Source organism: Euleptes europaea, chromosome 8 (assembly GCF_029931775.1).
Source record: "Euleptes europaea isolate rEulEur1 chromosome 8, rEulEur1.hap1, whole genome shotgun sequence".
Classification (NCBI taxonomy): Eukaryota; Metazoa; Chordata; class Lepidosauria; order Squamata; family Sphaerodactylidae; genus Euleptes; species Euleptes europaea.
In genome coordinates this window covers 40,941,962-40,957,947 of record NC_079319.1, presented here as the reverse complement: position 1 = coordinate 40,957,947, position 15,986 = coordinate 40,941,962, and the positions used below count along the sequence as shown (strand labels likewise).

Genomic DNA, 15,986 nt, shown 5'->3' with positions numbered 1-15,986 from the left:
TCTTTTAGAGAAGTTCTATGCATTGTGCAGCAGTCATTAGCACCTGTTCTATTATGGCCTCAAATAAATGTGTAATCTGTCAATAACAGGTTAGATATCCCTCTGAAGAAGAGATGTTACAATTCTGGAGATATTGAAATCAGCCATCACCCTCTTTAACTCCTATCCTGGCAACTTTATTTATGACACCAAAGAAGGGAGCAAAGTGCCATATTTGTATTCACCCAAAGTGATGCACCCCCCATAGCCATTTTTCTTCCAAATGACAATTCCATGTTTGGGAAGAAACTGTCTGCACCTACCAAAGACTCAGACTAATTTAGCTCTTTTTTTCTAATGACAATAAGGAACATTCTAAACCTCAGCCTCCCCATCCTGAAGGTGTGCTAAACCACGGCAGCACTGCACTTTTGTTTGATCACTAGTTGCCCATAATGTAAAATTGTAGGTTTATTAATTATACTGTCTTACAATAGATTTTAAAAATGAAATGAAGTGAATAAACACAGAAAAATATGTTAATCAGCATGCGTATTGTGTTGTTCTAGGCTAGTTTTGTTGCGTCTGGTAACAGGACAGACATTTCTTTAGATGACCCTAACTTCTGGCAGAAGTGGGCAAAAAAAGCTGAACTGGATATTGATGCCTTAAATGGACGGGTGAGAGCTTTAAACTATCCAGTTCTTTTCAATCACTAAAATACATTTAAATGTTTTTTTGGAAAATATCAACCCTTTCCTTTTTTTAAAAATTTAGAACAACCTTGTTATTGATACACCAAGAGTAAGAAAGCAAACTAGACTATACAGTGCAGTCAAAGAAGATGAACTAATGGAATTTTCAGACCTGGAAAGTGATTCTGAAGAAAAGCCTAGTATAAAACCTCGAAGGCCACAAGACAAATCCCAAGGTTATGCAAGGAGTGAATGCTTTAGAGTTGAGAAGAATCTGTTGGTTTATGGGTAAGTAAAAAATATGCCTGAGTTTACTATGTGAAATAGTTGTAGTTTTTAACTGTTTGGTCTTTAATTTTCATATCATGGGAATATACAAGCAGGGGACATGCAAGGATTTGCCAGGGAGATCTCATTTTTCCATCTCCCGCTATTTCTTCATCCCTTTCCCTAAAAGCCCCCAAAGACTCTTACCTTTTCCTGATTTCTTTTCTCCTTCCACTGACCAGCCAACTTACCTTTATCTGCACTCCATCTTCAGCTTTCCCTCCTTCCCCCAATTATCCTCTAACCGGGAAAACTGTGGCCCAGTTGTATTGTGCCAGCCACTGGGCCAGGCCTGGTAGCATGGAAGGAACCCTCAAGGGCATGCTGGGACAACTCACTTTCTCCTATATCTCCCTCCCCACACTATTTTCCTGTTCCTGGCAACCTCACGTCCTCTCCTTCTCAGCCATCCACCAACCTACCTTTGATCTGCCCCCACCCCATCTTTAGCTATATTATTTATTTCTCTTATATCCCACCTTTCTCCACAGTGGGGACCAAAGCAGCTTACATCATTCTTCTTTCCACCATTTTATCATTTCAACAACTCTGTGAGGTAGGTTAGGCTGAGAGTACGTGACTGGCCCAAGGTCATCTAGTGAGCTTTCATGGCAGACTGGTAATTTCAACCTGGCTCTCCCTGATCCTAATCTGAAACTCTGACCAGTACACTACACTCAGTTTTGTGTGGTGGGTGCTGTTGAATAGCAGCAAGCAGCCGGGTGAGCCATGTATGTCAAGTGGTAGGAAGTTGCCAGGTAGTTGCTGCCAGGCCTGGCCCTGATGAGTCCTCTCAAAGGCCAAAACAACCTTGGAAAAGGCCCTGTCCCCTTCCCCTGCCTTTTACTGGCAGAAACCAAACCTGAAAGGCTGGCAATACTATTGCAGTTGCCTAGCAGCAGCCACACAGAGCATCTGTTTCTTAAAGCTACAGGTGCTCCTTTTGTCATTTTGGGGGGTTAGCCCCCCACTATATTTGTTTTTAGATTTTGTGGCAAACCTGGGGCTTTTCTCAGGTTTATAGAAACATGTCTTGTTTGTCTTGGTCCCAGTCTCCAGATTTAAGGATCTACAGGTGGGCCATGTTGAAAATTAAAGCAGGGAACCACAAGGAACAGATGAGCCATGTTGAAAATTAAAGCAGGGGACCACAAGGCGCTTGCGGGGAGGGCTCATCCCATTCCCCCTGCCATTCTTACATCTGTTCTCTGTCACTCATGCCCCCTTCTCTTCCTGTCTCCCCCATTCTTCTCTGATACTCTTCCTCCACCTGCTGGACTCATGGCGGTTGGCTCATTCGGCTGCCCTCTCTGTGCCTCTGAGCCTGCCTGGCCATTCCGCCCCCCCCTGCTCTCGCCACACAGCCACATGGCTCCACTGCTGCTCTACAACCCCCCTTTAAGATTTCATATTTTTCTGCAAACCTGAGGGGTCCCTCACATTTGAAGAAAAACATCCCTTTTGTCAATGTGGCCACAGTCTGCACATTTAAGTATCTACAGTTTTAGCCATGTTGACTATTAGATATATTGATACCGAGGTCTTCCATTTATAGTTGTCACTATGGTCCTCATAAGTTAGAAGATGCAGCTGGCTTAACTTTTGTGCTTCAAGACCATGTGTTTTGTAGCTCAACAAATTCCTGCTTGTGTGAAACCTGAATGCTTCCACAGCTGAAGTAATGCCTTAAATAACTCGTTGTGTAAACCAGGGTGCCTTACTGTGTCCATAGGTTGCCTCTGTAACGTAGTGTACAGTTTTTACAATTTGAGGATTACAGGATCAAACCTAAGCTGATTCAAAAATCTCAAGGTTGCAGAAATCGTTATGGGATAGAACGTCCTATTCATAGCCTACCCAGGACCATTAGTGTTACACATGTGCATTTTATTATTTCCAGTATAGTTAAATTGTGGCTTTTATGAGCAATGGACTTATTGCCTGCTTAGTAAAATAAATATTCTTAATGTTTTGGTGCTCAAAGCTGGATTCCCTAACATGACCTGCAAATTCAAAATAGGTTTGTGTTAGCACAGCAATTCCCAGTCTACCTGGCACTCAGGATTTACTGTAAAAATGGGAAATCCAGTTCTAGATTAGTATGCTCTGTATTTTTCTTGTAGCTGGGGACGTTGGACTGATATTCTCTTGCATGGGCGCTACAAACGCCAGCTAACAGAACACGATGTAGAAACCATCTGCCGGACTATCCTTGTGTATTGTCTTAATCATTACAAAGGTGATGAAAATATCAAAAGTTTCATCTGGGATTTGATCACTCCAACTGCAGATGGACAAACACGAGCCTTGGTTAACCATTCTGGTATGTGTCTTCATATTACTGGTTCATGTCAAACTCTGCTGTGTGAAACATTGTTGTGTGATCTTGTCAGACTTGGAAGTTAAGCCAGGAGTAGGTCAATACTTCCTGGGTAACATCTTAAAATGGCCTCTTGCTATTTATCTTTGATCAGCAAGTAACTCAAGCTCCCCCTCAGGTACCCTGGATAAGTATATTAGTGCTTTCGCATTGCTGCTGAAGGTGTCTTACCATTAACTCATCTTTCCCACTTCTATAAATAGTTTTATTAAAATAGATTAAATAAATTTATATCCAAACTTAACTTTTTACCGGTGAAAACATTACAGTGTCAACAGAACTTTGTCTTTGCATTTCTCTATTGCAAATTATTTTCTGCATTATAGATTTCTGTGGACTGCCCTTAGAACAGATAAAGAAAGTTAATATCAACTAGATGAAAATCCAGGACAAGCAGCCTTAGCTTGCTCACCCCACCCTTTGCACAAAATCTGCTTACTCTCTGCTTACCTAGATTCTGTCATGTAGTGCAGTGACTAATGCTGTTTTTATTGGGGGGGGGGGACACCCAGATTCAAATCCTCCCCTAAACTATGAAGCTCCCAGTCTTTACTTTGAGCAGGTCACTCCCTTCGCTTAGTTCACCACTAAGGGCTGTTGCAAGGCCGCAAAGCTAGTAATTCCTTCAAGGAGACTGAGCAGGTTGGAAATATTTGTCCCCCACCCTTGTCAAAACTAAACACTTTTGAAAATCACTGATTAAGCTCATGCTTGATTGTTTCCACAGTAAACTCTGGCTAAATTGTGCCAACTACATTGCGGGGGTGATATTTAAAAATTAATCAAAAATTGTATGCCAAAGTAGCACAAATGCTGCTACAAGAAATGCTGAATTCCACAACCTGTATAAATGATACAAGTTAGGAAACTGGGTACAGATTATTTTATTATGTTCAATTTGTTCTTTGTGTTTATTGCTTTACATAAGGATATGGAAGCCCTGCCCTTTGACCATTACAAATCTTTTTCAGCAAGTTGACTTAAGGTTTCACCAGGCATTGATTGCATGCTTTCAAACATTTCATACTATTATAAGTACTAGAAATTAGCTGGATTCTTTTAAAAAAATCAAAGTTCAGGTTCTTAGCCGACCTGTGCTACCACACATTCTGTGACTGTTATATACTTTTGTAGTATCTCACTATATATGCAGTGCAGATTAGTCAGAGCTGAAGGTGATGTAATAGTGGCTAAATTGAGCTTTCTGAAATCAGTGTTCACATACATGTGTGGTTGCAGTTTGTCAGGAGTGAATGAGCTGCAAGATGGGCTCCATGAAAGTGACTTTATAGGCAGATGTCCACCTTTGACAGGGAAGTATTGTTAAAAACTTTATGTGTGTGTATTTCTTAGGCTTGTCTGCTCCAGTACCCAGAGGAAGAAAAGGCAAAAAAGTGAAAGCTCAAAGTTCACAACCAGTACTACAGAATGCTGACTGGCTGGCAAGCTGCAACCCTGATGCCTTATTTCAGGAGGATAGCTATAAGAAACACCTTAAGCATCACTGTAACAAGTAAGTTTCTTAGTCCAGTTCCGACCCAGTATTGGGTGTTTCCATGGGACCCAAGTACTATGGTATAGGTCAGGTAGATGACTGTGATAATTGTTTTTCACTTGTAGTATATCTGTAGTCACTTCAGGTGTTGGTTTGACTGAAGCAAGCTTTCTCTGGTTGATTTAGCTTTTACTAAGCCTTTTAAGGAGGCCGTGTATCACTAAACATATTGATAGGGTCATAGAAAAAAGCATTTCTTTCCTCAGACTTATCTCCCAACAGCCAAAATTAGCTGTACTGTTGATTAGGAAAGCCACTGATACTGTAAATATAACTCCTTGTACAAATTCTTAGCAGTCCAGTTTGCCTAGATTGCTCTGTTTATTCTAACACTCTTCAGTATTTAGGAGGAGATATTCACAAACATGCACACAACTAGAGTATCCCTTATCCAGAGATCCCATATCCAGACTGATCCAAAAACTGGACTCTTCGAGCTGGCAAGCAGGCAGATCCGTGCTGCCTGCTTTCAATGTTTCTACTCAAAATACAGTGTACATTGCATCATAGTTGGAGACTGAAAGCCTGCCATTGTTAGTTTGTTGTTGCTCTTTTTTAACAGCTGATACAGGTATTCTGGTGAGATAGTTACACATTTGCTTTCTGATGGTTCAATGTACAGAAAATTATTTTTAAAATGTTTAAATTAATTCAAGCTATGTGTATAAAGTGAACTAGGGTCCCATTTTCAAGATATCTCGTTATGTGTACACAGAAATTCCGAAATATTCCAATATACGGAAAGATCCAAAATACGGACCACTTCTGGTCCCAAGCAGTCCAGATAAGGGATGCTCAGTATCTCTGGAAGGGGAGGCACTTTATGTTTGGTGAGGTACCTATCCAACCCACCAAGGTTTTGCTTAAGTTGATGTCATGTAAGAACTTGTTGGTGTGAGTTCCTTGGAATGATCCTGCTTGTTCTTGTTGATGAACCATGTGATAAACCTGAATCCTGTCAGTCATTCAGGAGAAGGATTAAGTTATATAACATTCTGTGGGTGTTCACTGGATGTTTTATGGCGGGAACAGGCGGCAGTCTTAAGTTGGGAAAAGTTGGGAAAAGCCCCACTGGTAGATGGGACTTGGCACGTAAACATGGTTGAACTCATATTTGACAGCATTGTAGAGATTTTTCTTTGAGTAAGAGAAATAATAATTATCCATATCTGCAAAGTGACCAAAAACAAGTGGCGCATTCTCTGCAATGTCATTTAAAGCATTCAATGTTTACTCAAACCTCTGATTCCTGTACTATGACATTCATATCTATGTAGAGGTCTAATCTGTGGACTAGATCAGATTTGCTTAAAATTATCAGGATAGCCTGGCATAATATTTTCTGGGATTATTTTCAGTCCCAACTTTATTAATTTCTCATTACTCTAAAAACCGAAAGCCAGATGAAGCAGATATAAAACTGGCAGACTAACTACCTATAAAGGGTCTTTTAAATTTGAAGGGGAAATGCTGCTTTTCTTTTTGCTGACTTTCTATAATAGTAAGCTGTATAATGCCCTGAGTCAGATAGCCCGCTCTGGTCAGATCTCGAAAGGTAAGCAGGGTCGGCCCTGGTCAGTATTTGGATGGGAGACCATCAAGGAATACCAGGGTCCCTACGGAGAGCCAGGCAATGGCAAACTGTCTCTGAACGTCTCTTGCCTTGAAAACCCCATGGGGTCACTATAAGTCAGCTGTAACTTGATGGCAAAAACAACAGCAAAAAACAGCCATGGTCAGGATCTATATAACTTCTCAAAAATAATAAACAATTAAAGTGCCTGGGTTTCTGTACAGAAAGTTAAGGCACAACCTATGATCCTTTGAACAGTAGGTACTAGTCCATTTCTGCATAGCAAAAAATTTCTAAAGTGAGGAAAGTTGCAACAGTAGTTTGAGATATAGCATGCAGAAATAACTTTAAAAGAAAAGTCAAAAATCCCTCAGGCCCTTAGACATGCAGCTTATTATACTTGGTATACCAGCCAAAGTGCTTGCATGCATATTACGTATTGGGACCCATGTTAAATAACAAATGTGATTGTTTTTATTTCTCTTAGCAGCAGACATTGGGAAGTTGTTTTTAAATGCATGTACATATGACCTGGAGATCTAACCTGTGCTCAGGACATGGTACACTTAGAAAGTTAGAACTAGTTCAGAGATTCCATAAAAGTGAAGACAGCAGGCATGTAAGAGTTTCCCTATGATTTGTCTCTGTCTGCTGTGATGTACAATGTGGAACTCTTGGTGTTTGCTGCAGATGAAATCCCCAAATTCTCAGATGTCACTGACGGGGTCTGCTTTTACATTGCAACGTAATCAAGAAAAGCAGCAGCTTGATTCGCTCACTCTTCTTGTTTGTTTGAGCCAGCCTCAGAGGTTGTCAAGCTTCCTGTGCAGCTATGAGAATGGACTCCTAATCAAATTGATTCATTTTGTGATAAGTGGAATGTTTGGGTTTGGATAAATTGGGGGTCCCCAACGTGGTGCCCCCCCATGGGCGCCATGACATCCACTGTGCCACCAAGTATTTTTAGGAAATAGGTGGGGCAGGTAGGGCTTTTGGCCATTGGAGATTTGAATGGCTATGCTGAGTTTTCTAAAAGTTGCTTTGGCAGCAGCACAAGGCTGTACACTGTGTTACTGAAGTTAAGCTGTGACAATCATTTTGTGGCTGGTTCCATCCTCTGTGGCAGCCTTTTTTGTGGCAGTCATTTTGTTGTTGCACCCATCATGCTGTGTCAGAATTCCAAATGTGTCTGCAGGCTCAAAAAGGTTGTGGACCCCTGGGTTAAATCATCTTCTTCAGCCTAAGAAACTGGGTCTTCCCAGCAAAGCCACTCAAGGACCAGACCCCTTGATAATGTTGCCATTCCATTCTGCACCTGCTAACAAACATGGGCTGGGGGGAGTCTGGACCATCAGGTTCAAAGTACCTTTCCAGTTTTGAATGAGAAGACTCTGCAGTGGTTTCAGCATTCTTGTTAGGATCCCCTCTTGTTTTAGCACCAACAAGGTTAACAGCCAGTTGGAAGAGAGCTTGAAAGGAACACTGTGTTTAGCTTGAGCTCCATCACTCCCTCCTACTAATGCGCCAAAACTATGAGAATACATCACAGTGCAACACTTCACTATCCTCTGGGACAGCTAGTGGGTGAGAAGCAGTACCTTGCATACTTGCTGGGCACTGTGAAGGTATTGGGTCTGACCTGCAAGATACTCGTGTGAAAATGACAGGACACCACATTCCCACAGGGATCAGAACTAGTGCCTCACTTTGGTGGATTTTACACAGTGTGTGTCCTGTGCTAAATCTGTGGGTGCCTGAGAGACCTTTTGAGCATCACAGAGTGAGTCCTCAGGGCATTTTGTCATTGTCCTGTGGGAAGAGAGGACCTGGGGGAATGCCTCAGGATATGATGGCTGCAGCAGGTTACAGGGAGGTGACACTAAAGAGCTTCAGTGACAAAAAACAACGAACAACCCAGAGCCAATGTTGTGCCTACCTCCCAGTTGGCCAGCACTCTCTCGAATGGAGTGTAGCCTGCAGAAAACAACAACAACAAGGGCCAGATGGAGTCCACTGGTTACCATTTGGCCTCCATTGCATGGGACAGCTTTGAGTATTTCAAGTACAGAGTTTTCATAAATGTGTGTGTTCTGGTTCTAGCACTGAGAATGAAAATGAATACATGTTTCGTCACAACAGTTTGACCTTTGACTTGGGAACATACGATTCCAAGAAATTCTGGTGTTCCAGAGAGGTTGCGCTGCATTCCTAATCAAGATCTAGAAAAGTCAAATAGTAAATTTGGCTAAAGTTTTTTGGGTGTTTTTTTTTTTTTTAATCTTCCCTTCAGAAAACACTGACTTTTCTCCATTCTCAGAAGCAAAAATTTGTATAATCTAACAAGCCTGACATTCCATATTGGGGGTTTATTGTAAGGTAGTAAAACCAGATTTTATATCTCGTTTATTCCTACAACTTCTGATGTGCTTCCAAAAATGGTATTAAGGCAGCAGCTGAGGAAATTTTATGAGATAATGAAGCAGAACAGTTACTGAAAGCCATCTGCTCAGTTGTTTACAAACTTGCTTCAATACTTCAGAGGCAATGGTAGAGTACGTGTCTAAACTTCACAAGCTGCACTAGGTAGAACTAAATGAAATGCGCCTGGGTTGGGCTGAGCTCGATCCCTCTCTGTGCAGTCTAAGCGGTTGCCAGGCAGGCCTGTTGGAAGCCAGCAGAAAGCACCACACAGAGGTGATTATGTGCCACCATCTGTCACGCTTCAAGCCTACCATACAGCATGGCTAATCAGCCTTGGCAGGATGATGGATGAACAGCAGCAGCTGCCAAAAGCCACTGTTGGCAAACAGTCCTGAAGTTAAGAACTTTTTCCCCTCTCTGCCTTCCTCTCCAGGGTCCTGCTGCGTGTCCGCATGCTGTACTATCTGAAGCAAGAAGTTATAGGGGACCAAGCTGACAAGATCTTGGAGGGTGCTGACTCAAGGTTAGTGCAAATGCTAGCTTATTAGTTGCTTTATGCTTAGTGTAATCTGCGACTATCTTTTATCAGAGACATTTAAACATTTTGCAGTTACCGATCTAGATTCAAGCCATTTTAATCATCACTGCATGCTTTGAGTGTTTGGGGAGAGTACATATATAAAAGTGGGCAACAGGGATTTTTCATTAGATGGAGAAAAAGATCAATATTTTATCTTTTCACAGGATAGGTAAAATTATAATATTTGATATAAATATTAAAAGAAATGTCATAACAAAAGCGCTAAAAATTACTTTAATGTAATCTTAAAACATCTTAATTTCTTGTATAATTTTAGACAAAGTTGCCCTTTTAACTATAACGTATTTAAGTGTACCTAAGCCTTCACAAAAGTTTCCAAACACATAACCCTTTTCAACAGTGACGTGGATATCTGGATTCCTGAGCCATTTCATGCTGAAGTTCCTACAGACTGGTGGGATAAAGAAGCAGATAAATCGCTTTTAATTGGAGTGTTCAAACATGGTAAGTGCTGTCTCACTTTAACAGAACTCCTTAGTAAAGCTTTCTGTGTATACCAATATTCAGTCACAATATTAGCAAATGTAGTTCCAAAGAACTGTTGGCTTCTGTCTCCTTTTTTACTTTCTGCTTTAAAAAAAAAAACTAATTTGAGTTGTAAATATCAGATGCTGTTTTTAAATGTTTGCAGAACATTTCAGAAGAAAACATTACTTTCTTGGCTATAAATAACACAAAGCCGTATTTGTTTAAGTAATAGCCAAGTAGTATTATAGATCTCCATAAACTCTCCTTCCAGCACTGTTTCACTTGCTAACTCTGCCAGCCAGTGTCAAAGTGGACGGTGGGCTTAACCTCTGCTATTAATCTGTACAAGTGCCTCCTGGGCTTTGTTCCAAGCAATATTTCACAAATGTCAGTGCTGAGAACTCCCGGCTCCCTTGAGTGGGATGCAGCCTTGTTAACTTTGAAAGGCTGGGGATGCAGAGCTGGCATGATATATACAGTGAGCAATTCCTGATTATAATCCCAATTCTCTGGAGGTTGCAGAGGTATTCTCAGCAGCCCAGCCTGACTAAAGGGGAGAATGATGGCTTATAAAACCTTTCATGATTACAGTTTGGCTTGAGGCTCTACAGCAGTTAAGGACAGTGTGTTGTAGTACAAATCCTAATTGAATTGTGCTGTTCTGCCTATGTACAGCAGCTCTTGTTTTGTGGGCTCAGCTGAGGTAAGTCTAGTCTAAAAATCGTTTTCCTGCCGTGCACTGTTGGGATCTGCCATTTTCCATCTAGTCAACTTGGGCAGGAAGAGAAAGCAAACAGCAGTTTGAAAACCATGGAGGGAAACGGTGTCGTCTTACTGACATGCATCATCCTAAACCAAATGAGACAGGTTTGCTGCCCTTATGTATTTGCCCATGTATGCATTTCCAAACCTGAAGTGCAGTTTTCACAGTTAGGAACTGTGCTGCTCAAAAGAAGGTGGGATAGGAGTATGCTTGTTTGTTTGCCATCAGTGTGCTTGGAGCGTTATAGAACACAAAAAGATATCCGTGCCCCAAGAAGCTTACAACATAGAGTTTGACCTAAAGGAGGCAACAAAGGGAAGGGGTGGTTAAAGAAGGGAACAACAGGGGAATACCTGTTCACTCCATTTATGCTTAGTTTCAGCAGAAAAGGCTTAATTTCAGTAGGGAAAGGGCTATGCTAAAGAGTTATCAGAAAATGTGCAGGTTAAAGAGGAACTTGAAAGAAATGAGAGAGGTGGCAATATCACAGGTCAGAAAGACCTGTGATCTCACACACACACATATACTCATACCCCCATCTTACTCTACTTACTTCCTGGAAAACTTCAATAAAACTTAATATGTCACATTTGAATGGCATATTGTTCTAAAGTTACTGAAATTGCTGAAAATAATTGTTTCTAGAAATATGGATGCTTTATACATTTCATGCCAACATTAAAAGTATCATTTGTAACTGCCATTTGAGTTACATTTGTGGGTGCTTAGTATTTTTCTGTCTGGGTGCAGGTTATGAGAAGTACAATTCAATGAGAGCAGACTCTACTCTGTGTTTTCTGGAACGCGTTGGTATGCCTGATGCCAAGGCCATAGCTGCTGAACAGAGAGGGACAGATATGTTAACAGATGGTGGCGATGGGTAAGAAGGACATTATAAAAATTAATAAACTTTACAGCATTGTCATATATACTAGCATTGCTTCACTGATTGCATCATATTTGAGAATTCCAAATGGTAATTTCTCACTGTAATAATGTTAAAAGGTAATTTATGTGTAGAACTAATTAATAAAAAAAGTTTGGAAAGCATTTATATGGGGATGTAATTAGACAGTAATAGTTGATTTGTTTTGTTTCCTTTTTGCTTTTTACGTCATTTTAACATTTCCTTTCAAGAAACTGAGGATAAGAAGCAGGTATGATATGTGCTTTAATTCTCATCGTTGGTCTTTTGCTTTTTATTTCATGTAGAGGTGATTTTGATAGAGAGGATGAGGATCCAGAATATAAACCAACGAGGACTCCGTTCAAGGATGAAATTGATGTAAGTATCTCAATGTGCTTATTCTACTAATATAATTTTCTTTTACATATGTATTATATTTTAATAACTTTGAGATTGCATGTTGTCATACATAAGAATAGGGAAGTTTATTGCATAGTAAATTAATGCTATAGGATTTTTGGAAGCTCACTTCCCCAGTTCCTTTAAAAATAAATTGTTGAAAATGCAAACACTAAATAATTCTCTTTTTTCCCAAAGGAATTTGCAAACTCGCCTTCTGATAAAGAAGAATCCATAGAGCTCCACACAAGTAAGACCTTGTAAAAGCTCATAAAGCATTAGAGGGAGACAAAAGAGGTTTGAGTAATGCAAATCAATATATTCTCAACATGGCTGCATCTGTGGATACTCGAGAGCGGGAGGTTTTGGGAGCGGAGCCTGATTAGGGCAGGGTTTGGAGGGGAGGGACTTCAATGCCATAGAGTCCAATTGCCAAAGTGGCCTTTTTCTCCAGGTGAACTGATGTCTGTCGGCCGGAGATCAGTTGTAATAGCAGGTGATCTCCAGCTATTACCTGGAAGTTGGCAACCCTAGTTAAGAGGGTTGGATTAGTAGTATATGGGAGACCCAGATTTATATTTCCACTCGTACCATAGAAGCTTGCTGGGTGACCTTGAATCAGTCATACTCTCTCAGCCTAACTTACCTCAGAGGGTTGTTGTGAAGATAAAACATAGGAGAGGAGAATGATGTAAGCCACTTTGGGTCCCTATTGGAGAGAGAGGTGTGGTATTAAGTAAATAAATAAAAAGTAAATAAATGAATAAGCACTTAAAACTGGAGATTGGGGTCATTAACAGACCAGACAGATCTTTCTACAAACCTGAAAAAAGCCCCTAGTTTGCAGAAAAATCTAAAAAACAAACAGTGGGGGGTTAAGCAATACATGTATGACGCACACGCCCCCTTTCAACCGCTTCAATATCCCACTCACTCAGCCCGGCCGTATATGCTGAGGGAAAAGCGTTGGCCTGTGTATATTTGTGAGGAGATTATTTTCCTTCTCCTTCAGTCCCACACCAGTATTTACCTCAGAGAGAAATATGAGGCAAGAGGCTTTTTAACTTAAACAGACAAAACAGGGAAGTTTATTGAACAGAACTCACAGAGATTGATTTTCAAGGAAAAGGCGGAAATTGGAGGGAAAACTCTCAAAGTCAGGTTTATCTACATAAGATTACTTCAGAGATAGCTTAGATGTTTTCTTCACTCAAGTTCCTTCAGTTCTTAGTTTCACGCTTACTCAGATTGAGACTCTCAGACTCTGTCCCCAGCCTAGCTCACAGGAGTGAAGGAAGTCCTGAGTTCCTTTCCCTCCTCAGAGAACTCACAGACGTTTGGGGAAATATCCAAAATCCCTCTTCCAGTCCTCCCTCTGACTACCCCACCTCAGTGGCTGTAATCCTCCACACCTCCCTGCTACCGGAATAGCTCTACCTCAGAGACTAATTCCCCTTTGTGACCTGAGAATGGGCCCCTCTAACCCAATTCTCACTCCTGTCACTCCCACAGGTTGTGTGTGTTTCAATAGCTTCGGCTTTAACAGAACCCCTCAGGTTCACAGAGTACAGTCTGGCTTCTTCTCCGTCTCCTCACCCAGCTCTGAACCTATCACGGCCTTCTCTGGCTGGTTCCAGTCTTAGGACTCCTTTCACAGCCTCCTCTCAGGCTGGTTCCTAAGCTCCCAATCTATCACAGCCTTCTCTGGCTGGGTCCCGCGCTTCGAATGCTTTCAGTCTCTCAGAGCTCAGAGTGTCAGCTCTCTGCCTCCGCCCACTGTTGGTCTGTCAGCTCTTGCTGCAGATTCACCCCTTATCTGTCACAACATGCCTCAGTAACCATAGCTAGGCAACCACAACAGCATTACCAGCATTCAAACTTTGATTTTTGTCGGTAAAGGGGGGGGGGCTGTCCAGGGCTATTTTGGCCTTTGAAGGAGGACTCTTCAGGGCCAGGCATGGCAGCAGGCAACTATGTGATACTATGTGACTTGTAGGGTTCACCCAAGCCCATCTGTTCAACAGCAGCCACCCCATGAAAGCCAGTTTGGTGTAGTCGTTATAGCTTCAGACTAGGATCTGAAAGACTGAGGTTCAAATCCCCACTCTGCAATGGAAAGTCACTGGGCGACCTTGGGATAGTCACACACACTCTCTCCCTAATCTACCTCACACGGTTGTTGTGAGGATGAAATGAAGAAGAAGACAGTCATGTTAGCTGCTTTGGGCCCCCATTTTGGAGAAAGGTGGGATATAAATGAAGATTAAAGGTAGATTGGTTTGTGTTTGGGAAGGAGAGAAGAAAGCAGGATAGGAGAGTGGGTAGGGAGGCTCCCAGAAGAAGAAAAAGAGGGAGGAGGACATGGGGGGAAAGTGCGGTTCTTCACTGTACAACTGGGCCCGATGGCTTTCACATCCCAACTTGGCCCATGTGTGCCCAGGGAGAGGCTGCTGGGGGAGGGAAGACAAGAGGGCAGATAAAGTTACTTCAGTTGATGAGTGAGAAGGAAGCAGGAAAAGGGCAAGGCTGTAGGGGCTTTCATAGAAGGGGAAAAAGCAATAGTGGGGGAGGGGGGAATGGCATTATCTCCCCCCCAACAAGTCCTTGAAGGTCCCCGTTTGTATTGTCTGATGTTGATAGGAGAGCCTGGCTTTATAGAGAGCACCCAGAATCACTTAGGTAAGATCCTGTGTAGGAACTCTTTTTGCTTATGAAGGATTATTACCTTAACAATGCAATTCTTAGAAGAGTGTAACACTGCTTAGGATTGTACTGAAAATCACTCAGAACTAGTACATATATTTGCGATTAACTTTTTTGTCTAGTTTTCTAACATATCTCAGAGCTGCTACTAGCATTTGAGAATATTGCTTACGGAAAGTTATCTATCTGTAGATAATTGAGAATTTTTCTACTTTGATGAGATTCTGTTCTGATAATGATACTTGCGGGGGTAGGGATTGTTCTGGGTCAGTGTTCTTTCATATATGACAAAATTAGCATTTGCCTTTATTGTGGAATGCCTAATCTCAACTTTGTTACTCTGTAGGCAAGCACAGTGAAAGCAATGCTGATTTTGGCCAACTCTACTGGCCTAACACTTCGACCCTGACTACCCGCTTGCGCCGCCTCATTACTGCCTATCAGCGTAGCTATAAAAGGCAACAAATGAGGCAAGAGGCACTAATGAAGACTGACCGGCGCCGCCGGCGACCTCGTGAAGAAGTGAGAGCACTAGAAGCTGAAAGAGAAGCTATAATAACGGAGAAACGTCAAAAGTGAGCATCTTCACTTGTATGAATGTCTGCTTTCATCTGCATTGTATCTGGTGCCACACTGGAGGATGTAAACTCTTAGAATTGTTCTGACATTCTTAATTCTTCCTCTTTCCAGATGGACAAGACGAGAGGAAGCAGATTTTTATCGTGTTGTTTCTACATTTGGGGTTATTTTTGATCCTTTAAAGCAGCAATTTGATTGGAACCAGTTCAGAGCCTTTGCCAGGCTTGATAAGAAGTCTGATGAAAGTTTGGAGAAGTACTTCAGCTGTTTTGTGGCTATGTGCAGGAGAGTGTGCCGAATGTCTGCCAAGCCAGATGAAGGTAGGTTCTCTGATAGTCATAATTCTAGCAAATTATGTTAAAAGTAAGATGTTAACACTTGAGAAATACAAGCAGACATGCAAGTAAATGTATCTATGTGTTATAATAACCTTCTCCATGTCCATTTCTGCTTTTCCATTTCATGTGTTCTCCCTTTGCATACACACACTATCCATATGCAATGCATGCTACTTATACTCCCATCACCATCCAAGGTGAACATTAGGACCAAATAGTTATTTTCCGGTTGAGATTTCATAATCCCAAACCAAGAAGAACTTCTGCCCTCCTTTTCACCCTCTCGCTTTCCTGAGCT

General features: G+C 41.6%; 1 protein-coding gene across 3 annotated transcripts in view; it reads left to right on the top strand.

Annotated features, from left to right (window-relative positions):
• Nucleotides 1-15,986, top strand: part of CHD7 (chromodomain helicase DNA binding protein 7) — a 190,723-nt gene that overhangs the window by 160,201 nt on the left and 14,536 nt on the right. For all 3 annotated transcript variants that reach the window (XM_056854270.1, XM_056854271.1, XM_056854268.1), the window contains 11 exons: nucleotides 549-659; nucleotides 757-962; nucleotides 3,125-3,324; nucleotides 4,735-4,894; nucleotides 9,364-9,453; nucleotides 9,872-9,975; nucleotides 11,513-11,642; nucleotides 11,975-12,047; nucleotides 12,267-12,318; nucleotides 15,118-15,346; nucleotides 15,462-15,670. In XM_056854270.1, the coding sequence (XP_056710248.1) occupies nucleotides 549-659; nucleotides 757-962; nucleotides 3,125-3,324; nucleotides 4,735-4,894; nucleotides 9,364-9,453; nucleotides 9,872-9,975; nucleotides 11,513-11,642; nucleotides 11,975-12,047; nucleotides 12,267-12,318; nucleotides 15,118-15,346; nucleotides 15,462-15,670 (1,564 nt within the window). The remainder of the gene's footprint in view (nucleotides 1-548; nucleotides 660-756; nucleotides 963-3,124; nucleotides 3,325-4,734; nucleotides 4,895-9,363; nucleotides 9,454-9,871; nucleotides 9,976-11,512; nucleotides 11,643-11,974; nucleotides 12,048-12,266; nucleotides 12,319-15,117; nucleotides 15,347-15,461; nucleotides 15,671-15,986) is intronic.